The sequence below is a fragment of the Periophthalmus magnuspinnatus genome, chromosome 6 (genome assembly GCF_009829125.3).
Source record: "Periophthalmus magnuspinnatus isolate fPerMag1 chromosome 6, fPerMag1.2.pri, whole genome shotgun sequence".
Lineage (NCBI taxonomy): Eukaryota > Metazoa > Chordata > Actinopteri > Gobiiformes > Gobiidae > Periophthalmus > Periophthalmus magnuspinnatus.
This window is the reverse complement of record NC_047131.1, coordinates 24,170,801-24,195,947: the sequence shown is the minus strand read 5'-3', so window position 1 is coordinate 24,195,947 and position 25,147 is coordinate 24,170,801. Positions and strand designations below refer to the sequence as shown.

Genomic DNA, 25,147 nt, shown 5'->3' with positions numbered 1-25,147 from the left:
GTTATCAGGGTGGTGGCCCAGTCTCCGCCTCACCGCCCTTGGAGACTTTTCATAAATTTACTAAAGGTAACGTACCTTAAACCGGAAATGACAAATTAATGCATATAAAACAACGTCAGTAATATACAGGGAATAATGAAAAAATGTAACTTTTATGGGCGTAACTATAGGTAATACAACGAAACACGTTTTAATGATGTACTTCGTCGTTATTTTTATCCATATAGTTTAAAATGCCAACTCTTATTTTGTTTAAACGGAAGTTTGAAATTCTATTTTCAATGACAGTGACAACGCTTGTATAAAGCTAGGTCGGGTTGCTTTAGTGTGATTCCATTATCGCCTGCGTCTAACTGGACAGCAAGCATCGCATTGTCTACTAGAAACAGTAGGTATGTATACAATAAACATAAAATAATTTGGCATTGTGTCATTTGGGCCTAGATCTGATGATGTTTTAGCCCGTGGCGCTGTCGTGTTTGTGCGATGTCGTTGCAAACTGCGTTGTTAGGCCTGGTTGTTGGCGCGGATGAAAGGTTAGCCTATATTTCTGATTCTAAGAAAGTGACCACAGCTACACCCAAAAGGTCTGTTAAAGAAGTAGCGTATTAGCTTCATGAATTTACCCCAACTTCCTGTTTTTGGTACTCTATCTCTATAACGGTTAAGCAGAAATGAGCGGGTGAATGTGTTAGCGTAGCAACTATCTCTGCTGTTGCTAAGTTAGCCAAAGCTAGTTATTTCAGACAGTTATAACTTTGGAGGAAAACAAGTATTTATTTTTGTCATCCCCTATTATAATCTCACTGATGGATTTTATAGTGATGCATACAGTATATTCTTAATGACAGCTCATCGGGCGCTCCTGATGCATAGCCATGCCGTCGTGGAGGCTGTTGTATTGAAGCTTTATTAAGTTAGTAGCTTTTATGTTATTTACGGTAATTCACATGCTTTGATCTAAGGAAAAAAAAATGTAGCCCATATAAAACTAATACTGGACAGCATGATAATTTATGGTAGTTTAACATGGCTGTAATGTGTTAAGAAGTTTGGTAATGGATCCAGTTGATTTGACATAATCTTTTGGATCAATATAAACAAAAGCTTCAGCTCCTCTTAGAAAATGCATTAGCTGATCACATGCTTATGCTTTTGAGAGGGTCTTGAGCGTGAAATAAAAAGCTGAACCATGTTGTGCACAATAATGGCATGTATAGCTCTATGTTTGGGCATAGTCCTTGGTTGATCAAAGCTTTGAAAAGTTTTCAAGTCCTCATAGCACTTTCTTTTCCTGCATTGGATACATTACATAGTTTTAAAACATAATGCATTGTTTTTCTCTGTGTTTACAGTTAAGTAGATTTGGGGAAGCCTACCCCCTGAGTGGCCAGCATGGGGGACGACAGTGAGTGGATGAAGCTTCCCATTGACCAGAAATGTGAACATAAGGTGAACCGCCTTCCCTTGTCTACATCTTGCTGCTGATATCTCCACTGTTACCATGACAGTACACAATAACTTCAAAGTGATGTTTGAGAGAGACAACCCAAAACTATAGGCTTTTATGTCACTGGCCTACACAAACACAATTGCAGTATTATAATAATCACATTGCGATTATCCTGCTGGGTTGCCTATGATAAATGTTGCATTAAACTCCATAACTTATTGTTCATTTGCAAATTTTGCAAATAAATCGTGTTATTACAGTTCATCTTGCCAACCTAATCAACATTCGGGCGCACTTGACCATGGTTTTAGTTCATGGCTGTGTAATTATTGCTGTTTTTGAAGCTCTGAAATACCGAGCAGAATATTATGTATATCATGTAAAGCAGGGGTGTCAAACACATTTTCACCGATGGCCACATCAGCAAAATGGCTGCTCTCAAAGGGCCAGATGTAAATAAACTCATTTTTCTAACTCATTTTTCAACTTAACTGTTTCTGTATTTATTACTTATTCAAGTTACAAATATTGCATATGCATTTGCCTAGATGTAAAAATATGTCTGTGTAACTGTGTATCTCCTGATAAATTGAGATTTTAGGACCATCAAACCTTTTTAATTTACCCTGTTGAAGGCCACATAAAATGATGTGGAGGGCTGCATTTAGCCCACGGGCCTTGACTTTGACACATGTGATGTAAAGTATATGCTATGTAACCCTAAACTTACACTTTCTAACTCAGGAGTGTCCAAACTTTTCTCACGAATGGCCACCTATAAAATCACAGACAAAGCCGAGGGCCGACTGAGGGCCACAGTCGCCAATACAGTCAATACTTCAAATCTGTGTTATTATTACAAGTTAGACTGAACCACTAGACCTTTATTCATGTTTATATCCTCACAGGACACATTAAATATTTGATAAGGGCTTGTTAAAGAAGATATTCAGAAATATACAGTAAAAAGTACAGTTTAAAGTAATACAGGCCAATTCACCTGGAAGCTTGAGGGCCAAGGAAAATTGGTCTGAGGGCCGCATTTGGCCCCCGGGCCGCAGTTTGGGGATGCCTGTTCTAACTGTTTGTTACTGCTCTGTGTTTAGGTGTGGAAGGCACGTCTAAATGGTTATGAAGAAGCTCTAAAACTCTTTCAAAGAATAGAAGATGAGAAGAGCCCAGAATGGGGAAAGTACTTGGGACTCATAAAGAAATTTGTCACAGAGTCAAACGCCGTGGCTCAGCTCAAAGGCTTGGAGGCTGCCATGGCCTTTATTGAGAATGCCCATGTGGCTGGCAAGTACGTCACACAATAACTAGTTCTTTTGATTCACCAGTGCTCGCCCAAAGCTAGTTGTGTTCTGTGAATTGTCTTAAAGTCTTTTATTGTATTTGTCGTGGATATTTTAAAGAATGTTAGATTGTCATAATTTGAGCCGTTGATCTCCCAGTCAGGAGGCATTTGAAAAGTCATTCATTCCTTTTCTGATTAATAGACCTCTGTGCTCAACATTCAGTATCCACCTTGGTCAACTTCCTTCTAGCTCTGAAGGATCTTTGTTGCTGAGCCCTTGAATTTTATTGGTACATTTTCATCTCGTGCTGACTTATTTGTTTGGAAGAAGAAACGCTTAAAGCTGCTCAGTCCCCTACAAATTACAAATGGCATTTATCTGTTTTTTGAATGATCTTCTCCATTCAAACTCTCCCTCTGCAGTTGTGCCAGATAACTCAAAAGATTGTGAGCTGAAATGTCTGACACAGTTTTAACCAGTGCTGATAAATTAATCTGTAAAGGCTCATATTCACCTCATTAAGGTGAGGTTGAAAGGTTCACTTGAATTTGTTTTTGTGTAGCCCAATATCACAACAACAGTCACACTACAGGGCTTCACAAAAATGTAGATTTTTACTAACCGAAAACAGGTCAGAAGTCAAACAAATTGATAATAGAAAACAGACAAGACATCCCCCTTCCATAAACTCCTTCTCAGTAAGGAAAAACTGGAAATAAAAAAATAAAAAACACCGCTAATGCAAATAAAACATTTTAAATGAGGGAATTTTCAAAAACATAAAGTTAATCAGAAAGAAACCAACCAAAAATAAATTTTGTATAGGCTTATAATTGTTGAACAGCATTGATTTTGGTTTGCAAAATAAAATTGTTTCCTTGTTTAATTAAAGGCTATGTGTGCATCAACTACATTTCAAATCGGTATGTTTTTGCCCTCCCCCACTGACTAGTAGTGCAACATGATACTCATTTACAACAGATGCTCGTGACCATTTAAATACTATTGGTGACCAGAGCCGCAAGGACATTGCACCACTACATACACTTGCAAACCAACTGGCTGTCATTGTTTGCTATTGTGCAAGTAAAATGTGCAAACAAATATTTTTGACCCATTATAATGTGAGCAAATTGAGCCTTTGTCAGTTATAGTAATGGGCAAAGTAACTTTGTATTTGCAAAATGTGTTCTTACAGAACTGTTGGAGAGGTGGTGTCTGGTGTGGTTACCAAAGTGTTTAACCAACCAAAAGCTAAGGCTAAGGAGCTTGGGACAGACATCTGTTTGATGTACATTGAAATTGAGAAGGCTGAAGTTGTTCAGGATGAACTGATTAAAGGCCTCGATAATAAGAACCCCAAGATTGTGGTAGCCTGCCTAGAAACTCTCAGAAAGGGGCTAAGGTAAGACAACCAACCTATAAATTAGATATTACATCCTGCAAAAACCTCACACAAAATTATCAATGATAAACGTTTCATGAAGGTATAGCTTAATGCTAACTTGAGAGTTTTCCACTAACATAATTTTGTGTTCTACTCAGTGAGTTTGGCTCAAAGATTGTTACATTGAAGCCAGTGGTGAAGATTTTGCCCAAACAGTTTGAGTCCAGAGAAAAGGCAGTGAGAGATGAAGCCAAACAGCTTGCCATTGAAATCTACAAGTGGATCAGAGATGCTCTTAGACCTCCCCTGCAGAATATCAACTCTGTGCAGGTGGGATCCATTTGTGTTGTGTACTAGCCATATAATGTTTAAATAAAGTTAAAAAATGTCAAAGCATCCTCGTGTATTGTTTGACATCCTTTGCATTGCATTGCCCTTGCAGCTGAAAGAGCTTGAGGAAGAATGGGTGAAGTTACCCACTGCTCCACCCAAGCAGACCAGGTTCCTTCGCTCCCAGCAAGACATGAAAGCAAAGTTTGAACAGCAGCAAGCCCAAGGAGATCAGTCAGATGGTAAAATCAGTTTAATAAATTCATGTAACATTTTAAGATTTGGGGAGCACTTCTTTTTATGTGCATTTGATATTAGGGGAAGATGTTGAGGAAACTGCGGCAGCAGTTGACCCATATGAACTGCTTGAGGCTGTAGAGATTCTTTCCAAGATGCCCAAAGACTTCTATGAAAAAATTGTATGTTAATTAAACTTTTCCTCCTTGAATAAAATCATACAGTAAAATGTTGCTTAATTGTGGGTTTCATCTAACAGGAGTCAAAGAAATGGCAGGAGAGAAAAGAAGCTCTTGAGGCTGTGGAGGCCTTGGCCAAGAATCCAAAACTAGAAAATGGAGACTATGGTGATCTTGTTAGGGCATTGAAAAAGGTAAAAAAAATCTCCAATGTTCTCCTTCTCGCGTATCTTTTATTGTATGTATATCTTTGTCATCTCATTGCAGGTCGTGGGAAAAGATGCAAATGTAATGTTGGTGTCCATGGCAGCAAAATGTTTAGCTGGCCTGGCCACCGGCTTAAGAAAGAAATTTGGGCAATACGCTGGACAAGTAACCTAGAGTCTTTTCTAGCTTTTGTTGAGCTATGGATTTTTTTGCTTTGATCTTAAAAATGTATTTATTGTTCTAGGTAGTCCCAACTATTCTTGAGAAATTCAAGGAGAAGAAGCCACAGGTGGTACAAGCACTGCAGGAGGCAATTGATGCAATTTTTCTGACTGTAAGTGTCACTCTTCAGTGTTTTTGTACTTTTATACTATGTAGTTTATATGGTGCCATTTTTATTTCCTAGACTACTCTACAAAACCTTTCTGAAGACATATTAGCTGTAATGGACAACAAAAATCCCTCTATAAAGCAGCAAGCCTCGCTATTTCTCGCACGGTCTATAAGACACTGTACCCAGGCGTTACCTAAGAGTGTCCTCAAACCCCTTTGTGCAGCGCTCATCAAGGTAAATGGTATCATTTGGTATACTATAATACCATTATTATGAATACAAGCTGTAGTGTTAAATTGTGTTTTTGTCCTATATTTTAGCAAGTGAATGATTCTGCTCCAGAGGTGAGAGATGCTGCTTTTGAAGCTTTGGGTACAGCTATGTGTACAGTAGGGGAAAAGGCTGTTAATCCTTTCCTTGCTGATTTGGACAAACTGAAACTTGACAAAGTAAGTAATTTGGCTCTTAATGCATCATAACCTATACAGCCATTTGACTGATGCACTTATTCTTGTTTTACTACACCACAGATTAAGGAATGCGCTGACAAAGTGGAGCTTCCTGGAGGAAAGAAGGGTACCAGTGGAGGAGGCACAGCGGCAGAGAAGAAGCTTGTCCCTAAAGCACCAGCTCCTGCTGAAGCTCCCCCCAAATCTGCACCCCCAAAGAAGTCCACAGTGTCTGCTTCCAAGGTAATGACGACAGAACAAAGTACATAGATTCATAAACGATCAAAAAGATAACTGTTGTGTATCATTCTAAAGCCCTCTGCAGGCGCACCTAAGAAAGGAAAACCTACAGCCGCTGCTGCTGGGAAAGCCAAGAAGTCCTCTGACACCAAAGAGATCACCGAAAGTGAACTCTCGGTATGTGTAAGAAACCATAGGACCTTTTAGTTTAGTTGTCAAACATGTTGCTGTGGCCCCATTGTACACTAGACAGTTATATTTACTTAATTTTACACTGAATGAAACTAAACAATGCAGTTTATTTACATGAATGGACTCCACCCTAAAAACATACAAAATAAATGGTTTGCATAGCCATTTTAGTTGTCGGGTTAATATACAGTGTGTGACATGTGTAAGGATAGAAATTTACTCTCTGCGCTGGAGATGAGACACTGATTAATCTGGAAAGGTACTTTTACCTACAGCCTCTTTTTACAAAGAGGCCTCATCAGATGGTTCCAGATGAGCATCTTTGCAGCTTGCATTGGTTATGGACATGCAGATAATGATAAAGGGCGAATGAAGCATATATGTCAAGTGAGTTGACTTGGCAGCTGTTTAATTTTATATTCTTTCTACCTTTTTTTTTTTTTTTTTTTTTTCCCCTGTTACAAATGTAAATCTGTATTACATGTAAGTAAAACTGTCATGACTTTTTATCAGCTGGAGGCTTGTGAAGACCTGGCTAGGGGTGTTCTTCCAGCTTCCTGTCTACAGCAGCTAGACTCTGCGAACTGGAAGGAGCGGCTTGCGAGTATGGAAGATTTCCAGCGGGTAAGTTTTGATCAACTGATTCAGCCTGGTGATTGTTTTGCAACTGAACTACAAACAATGGATACATATAGATAGTAGATTACATATATTTTCTAAAAGTTGGATTGTTTGTTGCTTTAGGCTGTTGAGACTATGGACAAAGCTGATATGCCTTGCCAGGCCTTAGTCAGGATGTTGGCGAAAAAACCAGGCTGGAAAGAAACCAATTTCCAGGTTTGTTAAAAATATCTTTTATCTTATTGTATTTTAGCGTGATCCTTTGCAAACTTTTTATTTGTATTTTGCAAACAGGTCATGCAAATGAAGCTTCACATTGTAGCACTTATAGCTCAGAGAGGACAGTTTTCAAAGATGTCTGCCTCTGTGGTTTTGGATGGGTTGGTGGACAAAGTTGGAGACATTAAATGTGGTGGAAATGCTAAAGAGGCCCTCACTGCTATTGGAGAGACGTGCTCTCTTCCTTGGACAGCTGAACAAGTCAGTAGTCCAACTTGATTCAATATTGTTCTATGCATGTAGCAAATATATTAACGTTTTATGTTTTCAGGTTGTGTCTCTGGCGTTTGGACAGAAGAATCCAAAGAATCAGGCTGAATCACTCAACTGGTTGGCTAATGCTATTAAGGAGTTTGGTTTTACTGGGTATATATTCTAACCTTTTTGTATTTTTCAATAATTTCAGCTGTATTTTGTGTTCATGATGTAAAATAATGAGCCATGTTCATTTCTCCTAGAATTAATGTGAAAGCATTCATTAGCAATGTGAAGACTGCTTTGGGGGCGACTAACCCTGCTGTGAGAACTGCAGCCATCACTCTTCTGGGAGTCATGTACCTTTACATGGGAGCTCCACTCAGGATGTTCTTTGAAGATGAGAAACCTGCTCTCCTCTCACAGATAGATGCTGAATTTGAAAAGGTAATGCTTATTTTGAGTCCACATTTAAATAATACAGTATGCGAAAGTAATTTCTCCTGTGGATCATTTGGGTTTGTTGAGCTGTATACTTAAATACACTTTAGTAGCAAATTTTTGTCTTGAGAATCTGTATGTAGGAAAAATGAACTAATTGTGTATTTGTGTGCACTTTTACTTTTAGACTCAGGGTCAGACACCACCAGCCCCAACCAGGTTTACAAAGAAGGGAGGGGGAGCAGTGGAAGAAGAGGGTGACGATGCAGAGGAGCCTGAAGAAGATGGTAGTAAACAGGACATTATGGATCTACTTCCCAGAACCGATATTGGGTATTCAGCGTTCACTAGAATAAAATTTTAAAGGAAAAACAAACCTTGTTGCCCTTTTATACTAAACATTTTTTAAATTTTATATAGTGATAAGATTACCTCTGACTTGGTGTCTAAAATTGGAGACAAGAACTGGAAGATTAGAAAGGAGGGGCTGGATGAGACAGCAGCCATAATCTCTGAGGCCAAGTTTGTAACTGCCAACATTGGGGACCTGCCACTATGCTTGAAAGCACGACTCAGTGATTCAAACAAAATTCTGGTTGGTATCTTGACATCTGTACCATGTTTACTACACTAATACTAAGTTACAAAAACTTTGTATTATTTTAGGTCCAGCAGACTCTGTCTATTCTACAGCAGCTTGCTACAGCAATGGGACCAGGACTGAAGCAACATGTTAAAGCTCTTGGCATTCCTGTCATCACAGTATTGGGAGATAGTAAGGTGAGTATTTTATTATGTGTTTTTTTTTTTTTTTTTTTTTAAAGGCAATTTGCTTATTTTCTTGTCCTGACAATGTTATCTTTTTTCAGGCTAATGTCAGGACTGCTGCCATGGCCACCCTGCAGGCCTGGGTGGAGCAGACTGGAATGAAGGAGTGGCTGGAGGGAGAGGAGCTGTCTGAGGAGCTCAAGAAGGAGAACCCTTTCCTCCGACAAGAGGTACAAATTCTTCTCTACCTCTTGGGTACAACCAGGCATCTTTTAAAATGTGTCTCATACACTTCTAATTATTTGCTGGGTACCTTTTTGTTATTTCGATATTGACACAAAAAAAGCTTCATTAAAAAAAGATGAAATAACAAAGTAGCATTGAAAAGGAATCCCTGTGTGTGTGTGTGTGTGTGTGTGTGCGCGCGTGCGTCTGTCCGTCCATTCCCCGCAGTGAGCTGTCATTGCCAAAGTACTGCTTGTGACAGATCAGAATGATCGGCCCATGTTTAATACCATCAAAACCCCAAAGAAAACTGACTCCATGAAAGGCTTCAGCCTCATGCGTTTCGCTCTAGACGAGCAGCTTCAGTGCTTCTGACCCAGAAGGTTGTTTGGCTGTCCAGAGTAGGAGAGGCTCCGTGTATGGAGTCCTGTGTGTAAATCTCGGTGTGCTCCACCATGTTTAAAAAAAAAAAAAAAAAAAAAAAAGTTTTACTTTTCTTTATTTATGGCATTCATTTTGCCCGTGGACACATGGTGAATATATCAGCATCTACATTGCAGTGAGTGCAAAGAACTCCGTTTAATTCTCAGTTAGCTTTTGAGCTGTTAGGTGGTGCGCTGATACGTCCTCATCTCCCACTCCCCTCACTCCCTGCGGCACACATTCAAATACAGAAGTACAGAGGACTTTATTTACATTATTTACATGTACTGCACAGAGCTGTCCCAGGTGATCTTTGCAAACCGCACACCCAGGTGATCTTTGTGTTCTGTCCCAAAGAGCTTAATTGAAACTGTAGATGTGCTGGTCACAACGTGACATACAGTGGCAATACCTCCACTTGTTTAGCCATCACTCATATTTTGTGGTTTAGATGAGAAACTTTCCTCATCTGTAAATGTGCTCCATCAAGAAATCCCAAGATTTGGTTAAAAAAAATCTAATTTACATGCTTTTTGTGTTTTAATGACCAGTTGATTTACCACATAGCTAAGCAAAAATCACAACCCTAGTTGTATATTATTGAAATAATAAATCTGTTTAATCCTGCAGCTCTTAGGCTGGTTGGCAGAGAAGCTCCCGGCCCTCAGGACCGTGCCAGGGGATCTGATGTTGTGTGTGCCCCAGTTGTATGCATGTCTAGGGGACAGAAATGGAGAAGTCAGGAAAAAAGCCCAGGATGCTCTGCCTATGTTTATGATGCATTTGGGTTATGACAAGATGAATAAAGCTACTAGCAAACTGAAAGTAAGAACTTTTTTTTTTTTTCTTCAAATGTGTTTATTGTATACTGTGTACAATCGATGAACTTTTTGTCCAGTCTGCTTCAAAAGATCAGGTGGTAGCCATGTTGGAGAAGGCCCGAGCAGTAATGCCTGACAAACCTGCTCCGCCCCCTAAGGCTGCTGGAAAAGAAACAAGCAGAGCACCCTCTGGTTTGTTCATTTTTATGAGTCTGAAAGGCATAAACTTAACAAGCTGTGTCAAAGACCTTTCTATCTCTAGCTTCCAGATGCCAGCCTGATGAAGTTGATGGTAAGCCAGAACCAAAGAAAGTTAAAGGAGGTGCACCTGCTGCTAGAAAGGTAACTGGAGTGGGAAAGCTTTACACACAAGGCGTGTCCCATTTCAACGGCTGCATCCTTCAAAGGACTCGACCAGCAAAGATTGCTCCTCTGTGTAACCTCCATTTTGGGACAACCTTTGCGGTCAGGGACAGGTCTAGCCCACAGAATCAGTCACCCAGCAACCCCAGATACGCTGCTTACGCTACCCACGTTCCCCACGCATATTGTATACATGGATTGATTAAAAAGCCCAAGATATTATAATAAATCTCATCCAAATCGTAAGACTGAACACATAAACATGAAAATTAGTATGTGTAACTTGTATAAATACAACCAATTTGACAAGGATCTTAAAAGAATGTTAATAATGTAGTTGAAACATCATTACAAGTAGGGTTTTGACAAGATAATACATAAATGGTAACTGTGTATTAGGTCAGTTTATAAAGAAAGATATCTTTGAAAAGAAGCAGCATGTGTTTAAAGACCAAAATACAATTTGTATAATAAACCATCTTTGCACACACTTGAAAAAGTGTTATGTACAAATCTATATTCTGTAACTGCAACATCTGAAGGATGCACCCGTAGAATTCGGACATGGCTACGATGGTCACTCAGCCAGATAAACAATGACAGTGTTAATGGCAAAGTCATCATCTTTTATGTCCTCATTTGTACTTGAGTTAATGTCATGTTTTTCTACTCGCCTAGCCCCCTCCCCCTCCTGAAGAAGCTCCAACCCCCCCTCCTCCCTCCAAGGACAAGGACAGTATTGCTAGTAAAAAGCTCCCTGCTAAAGGGAAGGCTGCTGCTGGCGTTCAGCAGGTAGAAATGTAACAAGTGTCATTACAAAGCTCAGTCCAGTGTTGCTTGAAACTCATTTGTGTTACAAAACTTGCACTTTTTCTGCAAGAGTTATAGCACCTTTTTAATGTGTTAAAATTACAATATAATGTCTAAATTTATGTATCAGTCTTTCCTGGACCTGCATTATTTTGAAACCATGTCAGACTTTATTACCAACTTAAACACTCCTACTGGAGTTCAAGAGCAACATGATTGAGTAGTTAAACTGAACACTTAAATTTGAAATGTTTTAACCCTTGTCCATCTCTTCTCCGTCTGGACCTCCACTGGTCCAAGTCTAATGTATATCTGTAATTACTAATACCAACACTAAAAGCATCAGTGAGTGCACATGTTCGGGTGACAGTGTAAATTTCTTAACAATATGAACTTGAACTAATACATTTTTCTGAAGGAATATATGTGAGATCACTACTGCATGGTACTATGTTGCACGTTTCCTCTATCGTCTCTGTCCACCCAAAAGCAAACGGCCTTCCTTTCTGTTCTTTCTGTACAGATTCGCGCTCATTGTCTTTTGTATCACACAGGGGCCTGCTGCCAAGAAGCCGTTGGGAAAAGCCGTAAAGGATGAAGAAGATAAATCTGGGCCAATTTTCATTCTTATACCCAATGCAAAGGAGCAAAGAATTAAAGAAGAAAAACAGCTTAAGGTATATATGTTAATACAAAAAATAATACCAGAATTAATTGTAAGCAAAATGATTTATGGTTTTTCATGAATGCAACGCAATGACAGTTTCTTTCATGTTGTTTGAATTCAGTATTCTACGCTACTATTTGAAGGAATCACTTAAGATCAATGTTACTAAAGGTGTTCTGTCTTGTAGATCTTGAAATGGAATTTCATCACTCCTCGAGATGAATATGTTGAGCAACTGAAAACACAGATGACCACCTGCTTTTCAAAATGGCTTCTTGATGAACTATTCCACTTAGACTTTCAAAGACATGTCAAAGCTATTGGTGTCATGATTGAGGTAGATTTGTAATCTGTTCACCCTAACATTAAGTTGGACTGTATCATTAATGGTTGTATTTGGCAGAGGTTGGAGAGTGAAAGTGAGGCCACAATTAGCTGTTTGGACCTGATCCTGAAGTGGTTCACTCTCCGCTTCTTTGACACAAACACCACAGTGTTGATGAAAGTGCTGGAGTATCTGAAGCTCCTTTTCTCTATGCTCAACTGCGAGAACTACCATCTCACGGAATATGAGGCCAACTCATTTGTTCCCTACCTCATTCTTAAAGTGAGCCATTTGGTCATTTCAAACAAACTATAAAAAGCTAAATCCATAAAAAAAAAATCTATCCTGGCAGGTTGGAGAGTCCAAAGATGTCGTACGCAAAGATGTTCGTGCTATACTTGGCATGCTGTGTAAAGTCTATCCAGCTTCCAAGGTGTTTCCATTTCTCATGGAAGGGACAAAGTCCAAAAACTCAAAACAGAGAGCAGGTACAACTTCTTGTAATTAAGCCAAGTGATTAAGTTTAGATCATTGTTTAATCCTGATTGTTTTTGTGTAGAATGTCTGGAGGAGCTAGGCTGTTTAATAGAGGGCTTTGGGATGAATGTATGCCAGCCCACTCCTGCCAAGTCTCTGAAGGAGATTGCAATTCACATTGGTGACAGGGATACCTCTGTCCGCAATGCAGCTTTGAACACTGTTGTTGCTGTTTATAATGTCTGCGGTGACCAGGTCTACAAACTGATCGGAAATGTAAGGGGTTTGCTTAGCAGTTTTGACACAGGTTTCATTAAGTTGACTGTATAACCTTGATGTGTTGTTTGTAGTTGTCTGAGAAAGACATGAGCATGCTGGAGGAGAGGATCAAGCGCTCTGCAAAGAAAACTGTTGCAGCTCCTGCTAAACAGAGTGCCCCAGAGAGGACGCAGAGGGAGAACCCAGCCAACCCCAATGGCACTTTCCTCCGCAAGCCTGCCCAGGAAGATCCCAATAAACTAAAGTAACTAAACAATTTTTTTTTTAATTGAAGTCTGTCTTTCCATCAAAAGGCCCAGCTAATTTGATACTTATTTACACTATGGGACTATATTATAATGGAAGGGGGAAAGCCAGTGCTGTGGTTGTATTGTATAGTTGGCGTCCAACCTTCTTGCTTTGCAAATTTGTTACAAAAGGACTCAATACGAGCAGGGAAGTTAGTTTGCCTGGATAACATTAACAAATATAATTATCGAAATATGGTGGGTAACTGTTCTGTAATCACACAAGGCTTAATCTCTTGCATGCTTTCACTCTGAGCCTTTCAAACATTAAATGTATAGCAAAGTAGTTATCTTTTGCATGCTGGTAATTTGTGGGGTGCTTACTATGTAACCTCTTCTTTCCTACCTACTGTCATTGCATGTCAGGCAGCTTTCATTGGCATTTAAAATTTTAAATGTCTGTGAAAGCAGCCTCTTTATTTAACCCTCCATCTCTCTTCCTGCGTGATTTCCTCCTTTCTGCTCTGCCTGCCTGCCTTCCTTTTTGGAGCAGAATAATGTATCGCACATATAGGATGTAAGTACTTCTCCTGCTTCTCTGTCTGGAATGCAGCCCAGTCATTACTCTTTTTAGATAGCCATCAATGCATTCATATTAAACTGCCTTTTTTCTTTCTTTTTTTTTTTTACAAAACCAGGTACAGTGCTATGAAAAAGTATTTGCACCCTTCCTGATTTCTTACTTTTTTGCGTGTCACACTTGACTGTTTTCAGATCATCAAACAGAAAATGCAGCGTTTCTGTGATTTTATTTGATAAAACTGTGATTAATCATATTATTGTGGAAAGCTGGGTTTAATTTCATAGCCACACCCAGGCCTGATTGCTGCCAGACCTTTCAAATCAAGAGATCATTTAAATGGAACCTGTCTGAAAAGGTAAAGTCTGCCACATTGAATCCAAGACATCCTGCCGCGTTCGAAAGAAATTCAGGAGCAGTTAAGAAAAGTAATTGACATGTCTCAGTCTGGAAAAGGTAAAAGCCATTTCTAAATCTTTGGGACTCCAGCGAATTACGATGAGAGCCATAATCCATAAATGGGGAAGGTTCACCACAGTACAATGCTCTTTCTCTAAGGACACAGCAATGGTTACAAAGGAACCTAGAACAACAAGAACTGCAGGCCTCACTTGCCTCAGTAAAGGTCAGTGTTCATGGCTCTGCCCTGTATACCATAAGAAAGAGACTAGGCAAAAATGGCAGAGTTCCAAGGTGAAAACCACTACTGACAAAAAACAAAGGTGCGTCTCACTTTTGCCAAAAAAACGTCTTGATCCCCAAAGCTTTTGGGAAAATTCTGTGAACTGATGAAACAAAAGTTTAACCTTTTGGACGGAGTGCATCCTGTTACATTCGGTGTAAAATGAACAGAGTATTTAAAAAAATATCATGCCTACAGTGAAACGTGGTGGTAGTGTCATGGTTCGGGGCTGCTTCAGGACTTGGGTAACATGCTGTGATTGAAGGAACCATGAACTCTACTCTCTAGCAACAAATCCTGAAGGAGAATGTCCAGCCATCAGTTCATGACCTCAGGCTGAAGTGCACTTGGGTTCTGCAGCAGAACAATGATCCAAAGAACACCAGCAAGTAAACTGAATGCTCGGACTCCCTCCAATGTGGCTGATCTAAAGCGATTCTGCAAAGAGTGGCAATGAATCTTTCACATCGCTGTGGAGGAATTTTGGCTCAGTTATCGCAAACTCTTGACTGCAGTTGCCGCTGCTAAGGGTGGTTCAACCAGTTAGTAGGTTTAGGGGGCAATTGTGGGCGACAGTGGCTCAGTAGTTAGAGTGTTGGTCCCCCAACCCGAAGGTCGGAGGATCGAGTCCCGGTCGGAGGATCGAGTCCCGCTCGGACCAAGTTCTGTCGTTGTGCCCTATCATTCGAATGATAGGTGGTGGTCGGAGGGGCCGATGGCGCAGATTGGCAGCCTCGCTTCTGTCAGTCTGCCCCAGGGCAGCTGTGGCTACAGTAGTAGCTTACCATCACCAAGTGTGGAAATTAATGAATAATGACTATAGTGTAGTGCTTTGAGAGGCTTTGAAAAAGCACATTACAAGTGTAAGCCATTATTATTTACCCTTTCACTTGGGCCATGTAGGTTCAGATAGCTTTTTTTTCCCCTTTAATAAATAAAATGGACAAAGATAGCTCACAACTAAACACAAAATGCAGTTTTAAATGTCGAATATTTAAATTTGCATGGTCTGAAATGGCTAGTGACAAAGATGCAGAAAAAGCAAGAAATCGGTAAGGGGGCAACTACCGGTACTTTTTCTCAGCAGTGTATGTAAAGCAATGGTTGTTATCTCTTTCATCTTGTGTGCTTTATATTGCATTAACATTCTCCTTTTTCCTTACCACACTTGGCATTTTCAAACACCAATTGTTGAAGAAGCGTTTTTACTGTTTTGATTTCCTCCTGTTGATCCCTTGTTGATTTTTCTGCCTAGAACTAGCTGTTTAAAAACAGGAGGAGGTTCCAGTGCTTCTCCCCTTATTTTCACTGTCTGTGCTGTTGCCTTTTTACTGTGAATGTCTTTCAACCACTTGACCTGCTTCATCTTTTGCAAAGTATCTTTTCCCTTTACAGTTGAAAATTTGTTTGACAGTTATCACATCAGCAATTCAATGACCAAGAGTAATTGAACCAGGAAATTTCTGTCAGTCTATATATATATAATTATAGCATCCTTTTCTAGTATGCAAATTGCAGCAATGTAAAATAATTATTGATAATTAAGTGTAATGTCAAGGATCTAGTCGAATCTGGGACCAAGAGAACTCACAGCATTTTTTTTTTTTTTCTTCAAACCAGTCAATCTCGTCAGAATGCACACCACAGCGACCACCCCTCTATCCCTAAAGAGTTCCAGTTGGATTTGGACATGATTGAGATGGATAAGAAAAATGTCTGCGAGCTGCCAGACCTGGTACAATTCAAGCTGGATGAACTGCTGGAGCCAGTCATGATCCCTGAGCCCAAGTAATATATAAAGGCACCACAAACTACATTTAAATGCGCAACTTACTAAATGACACTCCAATTTGTTGTTTTTTAGGATGCGTCCCGTCTCGCCACATTTTGATGACCTGCACAACAGCACGGCCTCCACTATTAATTTTGTAATTTCTCAAGTTGCCAGTGGTGACATAAACACAAGCATTCAGGCACTGGCACAGGTAAATAGAAATTTACCTTTTTTTTAAAAATCTATAACAATGGGCATATATGGCTGTGTAGTTTTAGTTGGTCTAAACACCACCCACTAATTGGTCAACTGAACAATTTGCCGACTATAGGATTAAGATGATAAAGATTGGACTGTTTTAATCTAACTTCAATTTAGTCACTCAAAAGTCCAGCTGCCTTAATTAGTCAAGATGCTATTAGTTAGTACGTCGGTATAATTGTAGTTTTTGCTACCAACGCCATAATACATTTGTTTTTGCCAGCACCTTTCAGTCAACTAACCAACGCACAGGGCAAGTCTTTAGTAAAGATACTTGGTTGACTAAACTGTAGTCCTATTAGATTTTCTTTACAAATTTCATTGTGGAATTATATTTGTTTCAGATAGTCACTACACATACGATTATGCACAGAAAACATTTCAGGTTTAATGAAAACCAATGTTCCAACCAAAACATGAGCTGTAGTTCTATGTTGACACCAGAAGAGGTCAGTCATGGAACAGATAATTTCAGCATTGATCTGAAACAGTGGTCTGTGGTGGTCTGTGCAGATTGATGAGGTGCTGCGTCAGGAGGACAAAGCAGAGGTGATGTCGGGACACATTGACCAGTTCTTGATTGCCACCTTCATGCAGCTTAGACTTATCTACAACACTCACATGGCTGATGACCGGCTGGACAAAAAGGACATCTTCAAACTGTACAGCTGCATCATAGGAAACATGCTGTCTGTAAGTTTAGTTTTAGTTGGTAAAATTGTATGTTGGGGCTTTATAGTGACACTTGCCTGTCTTCTCAGCTTTTTTCAATGGAGTCCCTGGCCAGAGAAGCATCTATGGGAGTGCTCAAGGACCTAATGCATGGGCTCATTACACTGATGCTGGACGGTAGAGTGGAAGACATAGAAGAGGGACAGCAGCTGATTCGCTCTGTCAATCTCTTGGTGGTGAAAGTGCTTGAGAAGTCTGACCAGACCAATATTCTCAGGTATTTGAAACTCCTCAGTTAAACTTGAACTGTGTAACTTTTCAAGGATTCAAAAACCTCTGTTTCATGGAGATGTTATTGCTTTACCTGGAATGTTTCACAGTACGGCATTATAAAGATATAGATGGAGATGTTATTCCAAGCTGATTTTTGAGCACTGAATACATCTAATTGAATAAATTAAAGATGGTGTGGAACATTCCAGGCAAAGCCACATCGAGACTAGTAGGTAGAGGACACTCCCGTCAGAAAATGTAGAATGTAACAGTTAAAAAGATGCTCATTGTATTTGTTTATACTGCATGTGAACTAATATTGTTATGTTGGACAGTGCTCTGCTGGTGCTGCTGCAGGACAGTTTAGTCACATCAGCAGGATCGCCAATGTTCTCAGAGTTGGTCATGAAGGTGAGCGCAGTCCCGGCTTAAACTGTTATGCAGTGAGAAAAGTAGTTAAAATAAATTATGATTTGTTTATCTAGTGCTTGTGGAGGATGATCCGCTTCCTCCCAGAGACCATCAACAGTATTAACCTTGACCGCATCTTACTTGACGCCCACAACTTCATGAAGGTTTTCCCAAAAGAGAAACTTAAGCAGCTCAAGAGTGACGTGCCGCACAGAACACTCAAGACTTTGTTACACACACTGTGCAAACTCATGGGGGCAAAGGTAACATCCACTCACCCAAGAACACTTAACTTAAACTTCCACTATGATGGTAATATTACTAATGCAATGATCTTTAGATTTTGGACCACTTGTCAATGATTGAAAATCGTAATGAGTCAGAGTTGGAGGCTCATCTGAGGAGGGTGGTCAAACACTGTGGAAACCAGTCCGGTCCCAAAAGCGACAGAGGGAATGAGAAGTCTGGACTACGAGCGGTTTGTGCCCTTTTCCCTTTAAGTTTGAGTAATTGGTTGTTGAAAATGTTGTAATGTTCAGGGAAATAATGAGAATTTATTTCACAACTTTATTTCTACACAAATGCCTGTCAGCTGTTTATAGCCTTACCAAGATGTCATGTATAATTTGTTTTCCAGGATGATCGCATGTCAAAAGCAAAGGTTAGCGATATCTTGTCTGAAATCTTCAAGAAGATTGGGTCCAAGGAGAACACTAAAGAGGTCTGCTCTTTTTCTATAAAAGGCCTCTTGTCCAGTTATTTTTGAACTCATTAAATCTGTATGTTTCCTTCAGGGCCTGACAGAATTGTACGAGTACAAACTGAAGTACTCTGATGCTGATGTAGAGCCCTTCCTAAAGAACACCTCTCAGTTCTTCCAGAGCTATGTGGAGCGAGGCCTTCGGATGATCGAGTCTGAGAGAGAGGCCAAAACCCGCATCCAGCCATCATCGGGTACACTTCATCACAGCTTCCTGTTTTCATTTGGTCTCATAGTAAAACTGGAAACAGACCTTTAAGTAAAAGCATAAATGTATAATCAATTTTTTTGTTTTTTGTCAATATTTGTTTGCAGTGATACCCCAGCACAGTGTTGATTCCACCCTTGGTAGCCACAATGAGGAGCTAAAACCTGCAGTGTACTATGAGAGACTCAAGATCTTGCGCCAGAGACAAGGCCTGGAGAACACCAGAGTGAGTTTGACTGAATCAAGACATTCATTAAGGGCATTCATTTAAGTTTTTATACTCCGTTTTGCAAAGAATTTTAAGTTACACATGGTTAAATTTTGAGGCCCTGTGCCAACAGCTAATAGACAGAGTTTTAAGGTGTTAGAACGTGTGGTTAAAGTGCCCAATACTCATGTGTTTAGTGAAGAATCATTTTATTTACATTTTCTACACTAGCACCACCACAGTCAAAAACTATGCCTCTACTCTGTAGCACTGAGACATTCTTAATCAGCCTTTACATAGGCACACCTGGGCACACCTAGTAAGACCAAACAGGAAATACAGTGACTGGTCGTGCAAATGTATAAAAATGACTCTTACATGGATGATTCACTTACAATTCTGCATAGCATTTATTTTATCTTTTTTGCTTTGTGTTATTGAGGTTTCGATTTGCGAATTTGTTTGACGCTTGAACATGTCTGTCTTGACTGCATATAAGAAGTGCGCTGTAAACCTGACCGTATTCTGCTGGATTTCTTGCAGGGCATCGGAGGAGATGACGAACCTCAGCAGCGCTCCCTCCTGTCCAAACCCTCTGTAGCCTCCTCCACAGATATGTTACAAAGCAAACTATCTCAGCTCAAAGAGACTAGAGAGCTGTACCAACAGGAGCACAACTCTCACTCCCCCACACACGCTCGCTCCTCCTCTCCCGCTGCTAACCTGGACGACCTGAAGAAACGTTTGGAGAGGATAAAAAACAACAGTAGGCAGTAGGACAACCCCACTCATCCTCAGCCACTGATTTATTCTGTTGATAAACGCCCTGCTACCTGTGTATAACAAATCAGGTAGACTCGCCATGTGTTTGAGCCTGACTCCGCCCACCGTGCCTGTTCACTAGTATGCATCTCCATTACTGGATGTTATTATGCACGTCTTCATCTAAAGATATCCAAACATCATATCCTGACTTACACAACCAGTTTCATACTTGAGTACTTTCTTCCATTATCAGGGCTAAAGACACTAATTTATTAGTTCTCATCTGAACCTTAACTTGCCTTCATTTCCTTGTTTTTTTTATTTTAAATGTTTTTGATTTGTTGCTTTTCTGTGTTCCATTTCGTTCTATTTTAACACATCTATGTCATCTTCATGGCACAAAACATTGTATATATTTAAAGGCTCTTAATTCCACTTTAACGGTTAAAAATCACTTAACATTTTGAAGTTTTGGGTTTAGAGCCATATTGTATGGCTGAATTGCCGTAGATCTGTTTTTAATTTGTAGATGTTTTTCTGATGTTCTTGAGGCTGACAATGGCACTCATTTCAACCATAACCACTTTATTTTTATGTAATTTTAGTGTAGGATAATTGGCACACATTTCCCAGAGGTCAGTGGTAGCCATTTAATTCATAAGCGGGATGTCGCTTAGCTGTAAATAATGTATGTACCATTTGGCTCTCCAACATTTATCTGAGCTGGGACCTGAACCAGGCCTTAAGGTTCGGCTGAAGAATCCACTGTGTTTGTATGCAAGTCCAAGAGCATGCCATGAAGTGGGTCATTGTTTTTATTTTCTTGTAAATAAAGTTTGCTTACTAAAATGCTGTTTATTAATAACAAATTCCTTGCTTTTCTTACCAAGATGACAACAGGGGCCCTGTCAAATCATCTCTTCTGTAGCTGAATGTTGACAAAGGAAAAGATTAAGTAACTTGTTTTCTATTTAATTCCAATGTCAGTCATGTCTTACATTTGTTTCACCAGGTTTCCTTGTATAATCCATAGTGTAAATGGCAATAAAGTCCTGTTTTTTGACTAGTTCTGTTTAGTGTTGCTTGTTATCTGCTTTGGAGATTCTTAGTTTTTTCATTTTAAAGTATATTAAATTGAACAAATTTTTTTTAAGTCATTTTTGAACATTAATCATTTTGTGTTGCCCAGTTACGTATATCTTTTGTTTGATATTTAAGCACTAGGACTCAGAAAATTCGTTTTATTTGGAAAAAATACATTGTGCATATTTAATCTACAAATATTAGTTCTACACCAGCACCAATCATACATTGTCATAATAATATACATACAATATTTACACCACTGTACATAAATATGACGCATGGGCTTGAAGGCTGATAAAACACAGCTAATACAGAATTTATGACACGTTGATTTCTTCTGAGTCTGACTCATACAGCTCAGTCTGTTTGCTGTTCTGTGGAGATAGCGGTCTTTGCTGATTGTCAGTACCAGGCCTGTCCAGAGGGGGGCAGTACGTTGGACTGACGTCGGTAAGATCCGGGTGAGGGTTCGTTTTTGTGGGGAGGGTCTGCTGCCGGCAGCCCCCCGTGGACAAAAGCTCCCTCTCTTTTGAGTTTCTCCACTTCATTCGTCGATTCTGGAACCAGATCTTCACCTGTGCCCAACAAAAAGAATTAGTTTGTCTAAAGGTACCATTAGTAACTTGGCAAAATGTCAGTTTGAGCAAAAAAACTTCTAAGAAGTTGTTTCCATTTTTCTAAGCAAAAAAGGTGTAACCTGCCCAGTGAGGCCTTGTATTTGATTTATATTGTTGAAGTACTTTTAATGGTACGGTTAATGGCAAGTTATTTAAGGGTAATTTAATTTTGATCAATATTTAGAGGATGAAAACGATTTACATGACAAGATTAAGAATTTTGTTCACATCATAATTTGAGTGAGTCTTGGTGATGTGTTGTCAGCAGGGCATTATGCATTTAGAATTTACCTGTGAGTCTTTCAGGCCCAGTTTGCTGGCCAGCTTCTTTCGGTCCGGTTTGCTGATGTACTTTTGTTTTTGGAAGGTCCTCTCCAGGGCCTTTCTCTGCAGATCGGAGAACACAGCCCGTCGGAGCATCCCTCTCCTGGGCTTCCCCCTTGGAGCCAGGGGCCACGAGAACGTCCCCGGGACAGGCACTATGGGGGAGGAACCTGCAGGCACAAGCAAAATCATTACTCAAGGTCCTCTTTCTAAGTATATCTTGACTAAAGCACAATATCATTTAGTTATTTCACTGGTGAGTAATCTTCTCTCCAGTAGATTTACACAAGATTTGGCTTGATTATGTAGTTATTTTTTTAAATTCCCACTATTAACCACTTCAATCCAAGTGTGTATACAAATGCTAGTCTAGTCTATCTCCATTTTCCACTGAAGTGGCATTAAATAAACTTGTTCTGCCCAAAATGTGCTGTTAAAAGTCCAATTTGTCAACCAGCGGAGACAGAGCCTATGCTAATGAGAGTGGCACTGCAAAGGTCGGCTCACACTGCCTCTAATCGAGCATGAAGGGGGATTGTATGGGCTGCAAATGCACAGAGAATGCTGATTGTGTCGTAATGAATTGAGTGGAAAAGGCCGCCGACAGGCTAGTATATTATAGGCCAATTAAAGGCACGTTAGTATAATGCAGATCTTTGACACACTGAGTCTACTCACTGTGGACTCATGGCAGCACCAAGATTTTAGAAATACGAGGCCTGAGCGGGTGACCCCTGGGAAAAAGCATACTATACCAAGGACTGCAAGATTATTCAGTTATGTTGTTTGTATTAAGCATTCCTACAATAAAAAAGAATAATTATTGTAAATATAGTTGGTGAATGTTAAACTTTAATTGAAAAAAAAATTTGTGAAGTGAAATATTTTTTCAATTCATCAGTTTATTTCCCAGGTATAGTATAGAAAACCTAATGGTATATTTAAAATGCAGACTAGTTAACATTTGTTGGTGTTACAATTTCTAAAAAGTCATCTCAACTTTGTGACCTAAAGAATTTGGAGATCTTGGCTTATGACATATAGTTTAGTAATTATAAACCACAAAAATAAGCCAGTACAAATAATGTTCTGAACTTCAGCTCGACCTATGACTAGACCTGTGTCAGTGGGACAGTGTGTGTGTGGTTCTGCTCTTATTGGTCACGGTGCAGACCCTTTGTGGAGGCAGAGGGGGTTTGTGGGAAAACGACAGTGCGTGAAGTAGAGCTGAGTTCCAGAGCTGGGAAGATACCCGCCTCACATTTAAGGCATGACAAACGGGACTAATATATTTAAGGCATGACAAACTGGACTAATTTGTAGATTAGGACAACTGGTGCTAATGTCAGCAGTCAATGCGCCTCCTAAATAGACCCTCAAATTGGCGGAGCTGATTCGGAGCTGTCCGGGGGATTCCCATGCTAAAAGGCTGACACTCTGCAAATTGTCATAAGCACAATTTTTATGGGAAAAAATATAAACTTCTCAAATTCTCCATATGAAGATTTTATGCTAACTTTATCAAAATGTTAGTTGTGTATCTAAAAATATTAACCCTTCTTCTATTTCTTCCAACTGAAATAAATATAAAATAAAATAACAGAAGTAGGCTTAAAGTAAACATTTTTTTAAACATGCTTCTTTTTAACAACCTCGTACTTTTTACCTGTGAAATAAGAGGCTGTGATGAACGGATGAAGGCTTCCATCAAAGAATGGCAGAGGGAAGGATTTGGGCTGTAGACTGGGGGCAGAGGGAGAGGAACAACCTGAAAAATAGCGCAAGGCCAATTTAATACCTTTTCTACAAATGACTAGATAATCCTGAAAGATATATGCAGTGTAAATGTCATTGTAGAATATATATCATCATAAGGCCCCTGGTGAATTGCCATGCTTTCATCAAATGTGGTTGCTTCTTTTTATCATGCGTGTTTTTATTTAAAGACGTGCCATGTATACAAATGTTAAGTCTCTTTAAGAAAATGACAAAATTTTAATCAAATAACATCAGCATCCAACATTGTGAACTAAACTGTGCCTGTGCTGTCACTACATGACTTGAAGACAAAGTTACTCACTGCTGCGCGTGGAGGGGGCCAGGATTGCGCTGACACCGAACTTGAGGTGTGAAGACTCGGCACAGCCGGTGTGTGGAGATCCTGGGCTGGAGTGTCCCGGGGGCAGAGCGCGCTCTCTGGGTGCTGTCGCACGAGGAGATGCGCCCAAACAGCCCGGGTTTACGGAGAAGAGATCGCAGGGTGTCCTACTGGAAAGTGTGCGGTGCAGGTAGCTGACAGGCTCTCTTAGTCTCAGGAGGTCCTCCACGAGGAAGCCTGAAGGCAGAGAGCGGCTGAGGGGCGCCGAGAGAGCCGGGGTCGGACGCAGGACATTTTGATAGAAGGATGGCGGGAGAGCGCTGCAGGGGAACATAGCTCCACTGCTCTAAGTTTTTTTTTTTCCTTTCTGTAATCGCACTAGGCAATAATCTGGACTGCGAAGTCGGATTGCACAGGTTTTATACAAGACCCAAAGTTTGTTGCTCACGCACACGCCCACGTGTACACGCAGCTCACTTGTGCGCGTGGCCTGTTTGAAGACGAGGCTCGCGCTCGGATTGGTGGAGACGAGTGCGCGCTTCTGCTCTGATTGGAGTTTTTCTCCTACTTGGGTAAAGTGCTGCTACTTTACTCACGGGACTTTTGAGGCTAGCGTGTTAAATTGGATGTATTGTCCAGTCTCTTATTTTTGACACAAACAACTTGACAATTATTTTGGTCATGATTTAGCTCATATTGGGTAATAGGTTTCATAGCCCCGAACCAAAGAGAGAGGGAGAGAGAGAGCCTATGCCAATAAAGACAGTCCTGCTGCTTTTTACAGGCCTTCGTTCTGTATGGTTTAAGCATGGAAATATATACACCTGAACACCTGAATGTGAGCTCTTTTCGTCTCGGGAGCCTGAAATGTGAGTCAGTTCGCTGGTCCATCTTGTCCTTGCCGTTGTCCGTCTTTCAAGGCTAAAAGTCCGCGGACATGAGGTGGCCTTTACGCTTGAAACGATTTTTAAAATGAGGTGGTCTTAAAGACAGATTTTCTCTCGTGGCGCTTGATCACTGTGATGCTCTGGATGTAAACTCGTTTATCGTTTCAAATCTGATACATAAACGAGTGTTTTTCATGTCAGCTCGTGGAGCTTACCTGAAAAGCGCCTTTCCACAGAAGAGCTACAGCAGAGGCTTGATCATTCCTCAAAAATAGATTCAGATTAGTTCAGCTTCCTATCTGTTGTTCTGTAGGGGA

At 40.1% G+C, this 25,147-nt stretch overlaps 2 protein-coding genes across 5 annotated transcripts; one reads left to right on the top strand and one right to left on the bottom strand.

The window, feature by feature from the left end:
* Positions 1-280: 280 nt before the first annotated feature.
* On the top strand, positions 281-20,884 carry ckap5 (cytoskeleton associated protein 5). Of its 4 annotated transcripts, none has more exons than XM_033968495.2 (44): positions 281-392; positions 1,356-1,452; positions 2,560-2,753; positions 3,947-4,153; positions 4,294-4,465; positions 4,578-4,707; positions 4,784-4,884; positions 4,962-5,075; positions 5,149-5,253; positions 5,333-5,422; positions 5,495-5,656; positions 5,743-5,871; positions 5,953-6,114; positions 6,187-6,288; positions 6,817-6,927; positions 7,048-7,140; positions 7,219-7,404; positions 7,475-7,569; positions 7,662-7,845; positions 8,027-8,172; positions 8,260-8,434; positions 8,506-8,619; positions 8,709-8,837; positions 9,886-10,080; positions 10,154-10,268; positions 10,339-10,418; positions 11,118-11,231; positions 11,804-11,926; positions 12,104-12,253; positions 12,320-12,523; positions 12,594-12,729; positions 12,801-12,994; positions 13,069-13,241; positions 16,107-16,274; positions 16,351-16,471; positions 17,035-17,214; positions 17,283-17,470; positions 17,802-17,877; positions 17,952-18,140; positions 18,218-18,355; positions 18,515-18,598; positions 18,672-18,831; positions 18,953-19,071; positions 19,597-20,884. In XM_033968495.2, the coding sequence occupies exons 2-44, from the start codon at positions 1,396-1,398 to the stop codon at positions 19,828-19,830; spliced, it is 6,099 nt and encodes a 2,032-aa protein (XP_033824386.1). In that variant the 5' UTR covers positions 281-392; positions 1,356-1,395; the 3' UTR covers positions 19,831-20,884. The 4 variants fall into 4 exon arrangements, with proteins under 4 accessions (XP_033824386.1, XP_055078291.1, XP_055078289.1 ...); XM_055222314.1 differs by having other exon boundaries at positions 310-388; XM_055222315.1 differs by lacking the exon at positions 281-392 and adding an exon at positions 469-587.
* Positions 20,885-21,221: 337 nt separating this feature from the next.
* LOC117372588 (homeobox protein DBX1-like) lies at positions 21,222-24,277 on the bottom strand. The gene is made up of 4 exons (XM_033968410.1): positions 23,922-24,277; positions 23,512-23,588; positions 21,813-22,015; positions 21,222-21,479 (listed from the first exon to the last, which is right to left on the bottom strand). Exons 1-4 carry the CDS (start codon positions 24,275-24,277, stop codon positions 21,222-21,224), a joined length of 894 nt encoding a protein of 297 aa, XP_033824301.1.
* Between the last annotated feature and the right edge of the window lie 870 nt (positions 24,278-25,147).

Excerpts from the sequence above, each read along its gene's own strand:
- ckap5 (XM_033968495.2), top strand. The coding sequence starts at position 1,396 with ATGGGGGACGACAGTGAGTGGATGAAGCTTCCCATTGACCAGAAATGT. Across the intron at positions 7,570-7,661 it reads AAGGAGTTTGGTTTTACTGG|AATTAATGTGAAAGCATTCA; the intron begins GTATATATTCTA and ends CATTTCTCCTAG. Across the intron at positions 17,471-17,801 it reads GACCAGACCAATATTCTCAG|TGCTCTGCTGGTGCTGCTGC; the intron begins GTATTTGAAACT and ends TATGTTGGACAG.
- LOC117372588 (XM_033968410.1), bottom strand. The coding sequence starts at position 24,277 with ATGTTCCCCTGCAGCGCTCTCCCGCCATCCTTCTATCAAAATGTCCTG. Across the intron at positions 22,016-23,511 it reads CACAGCCTCTTATTTCACAG|GTTCCTCCCCCATAGTGCCT; the intron begins GTAAAAAGTACG and ends TTGTGCCTGCAG. Across the intron at positions 21,480-21,812 it reads TGGGCCTGAAAGACTCACAG|GTGAAGATCTGGTTCCAGAA; the intron begins GTAAATTCTAAA and ends TGTTGGGCACAG.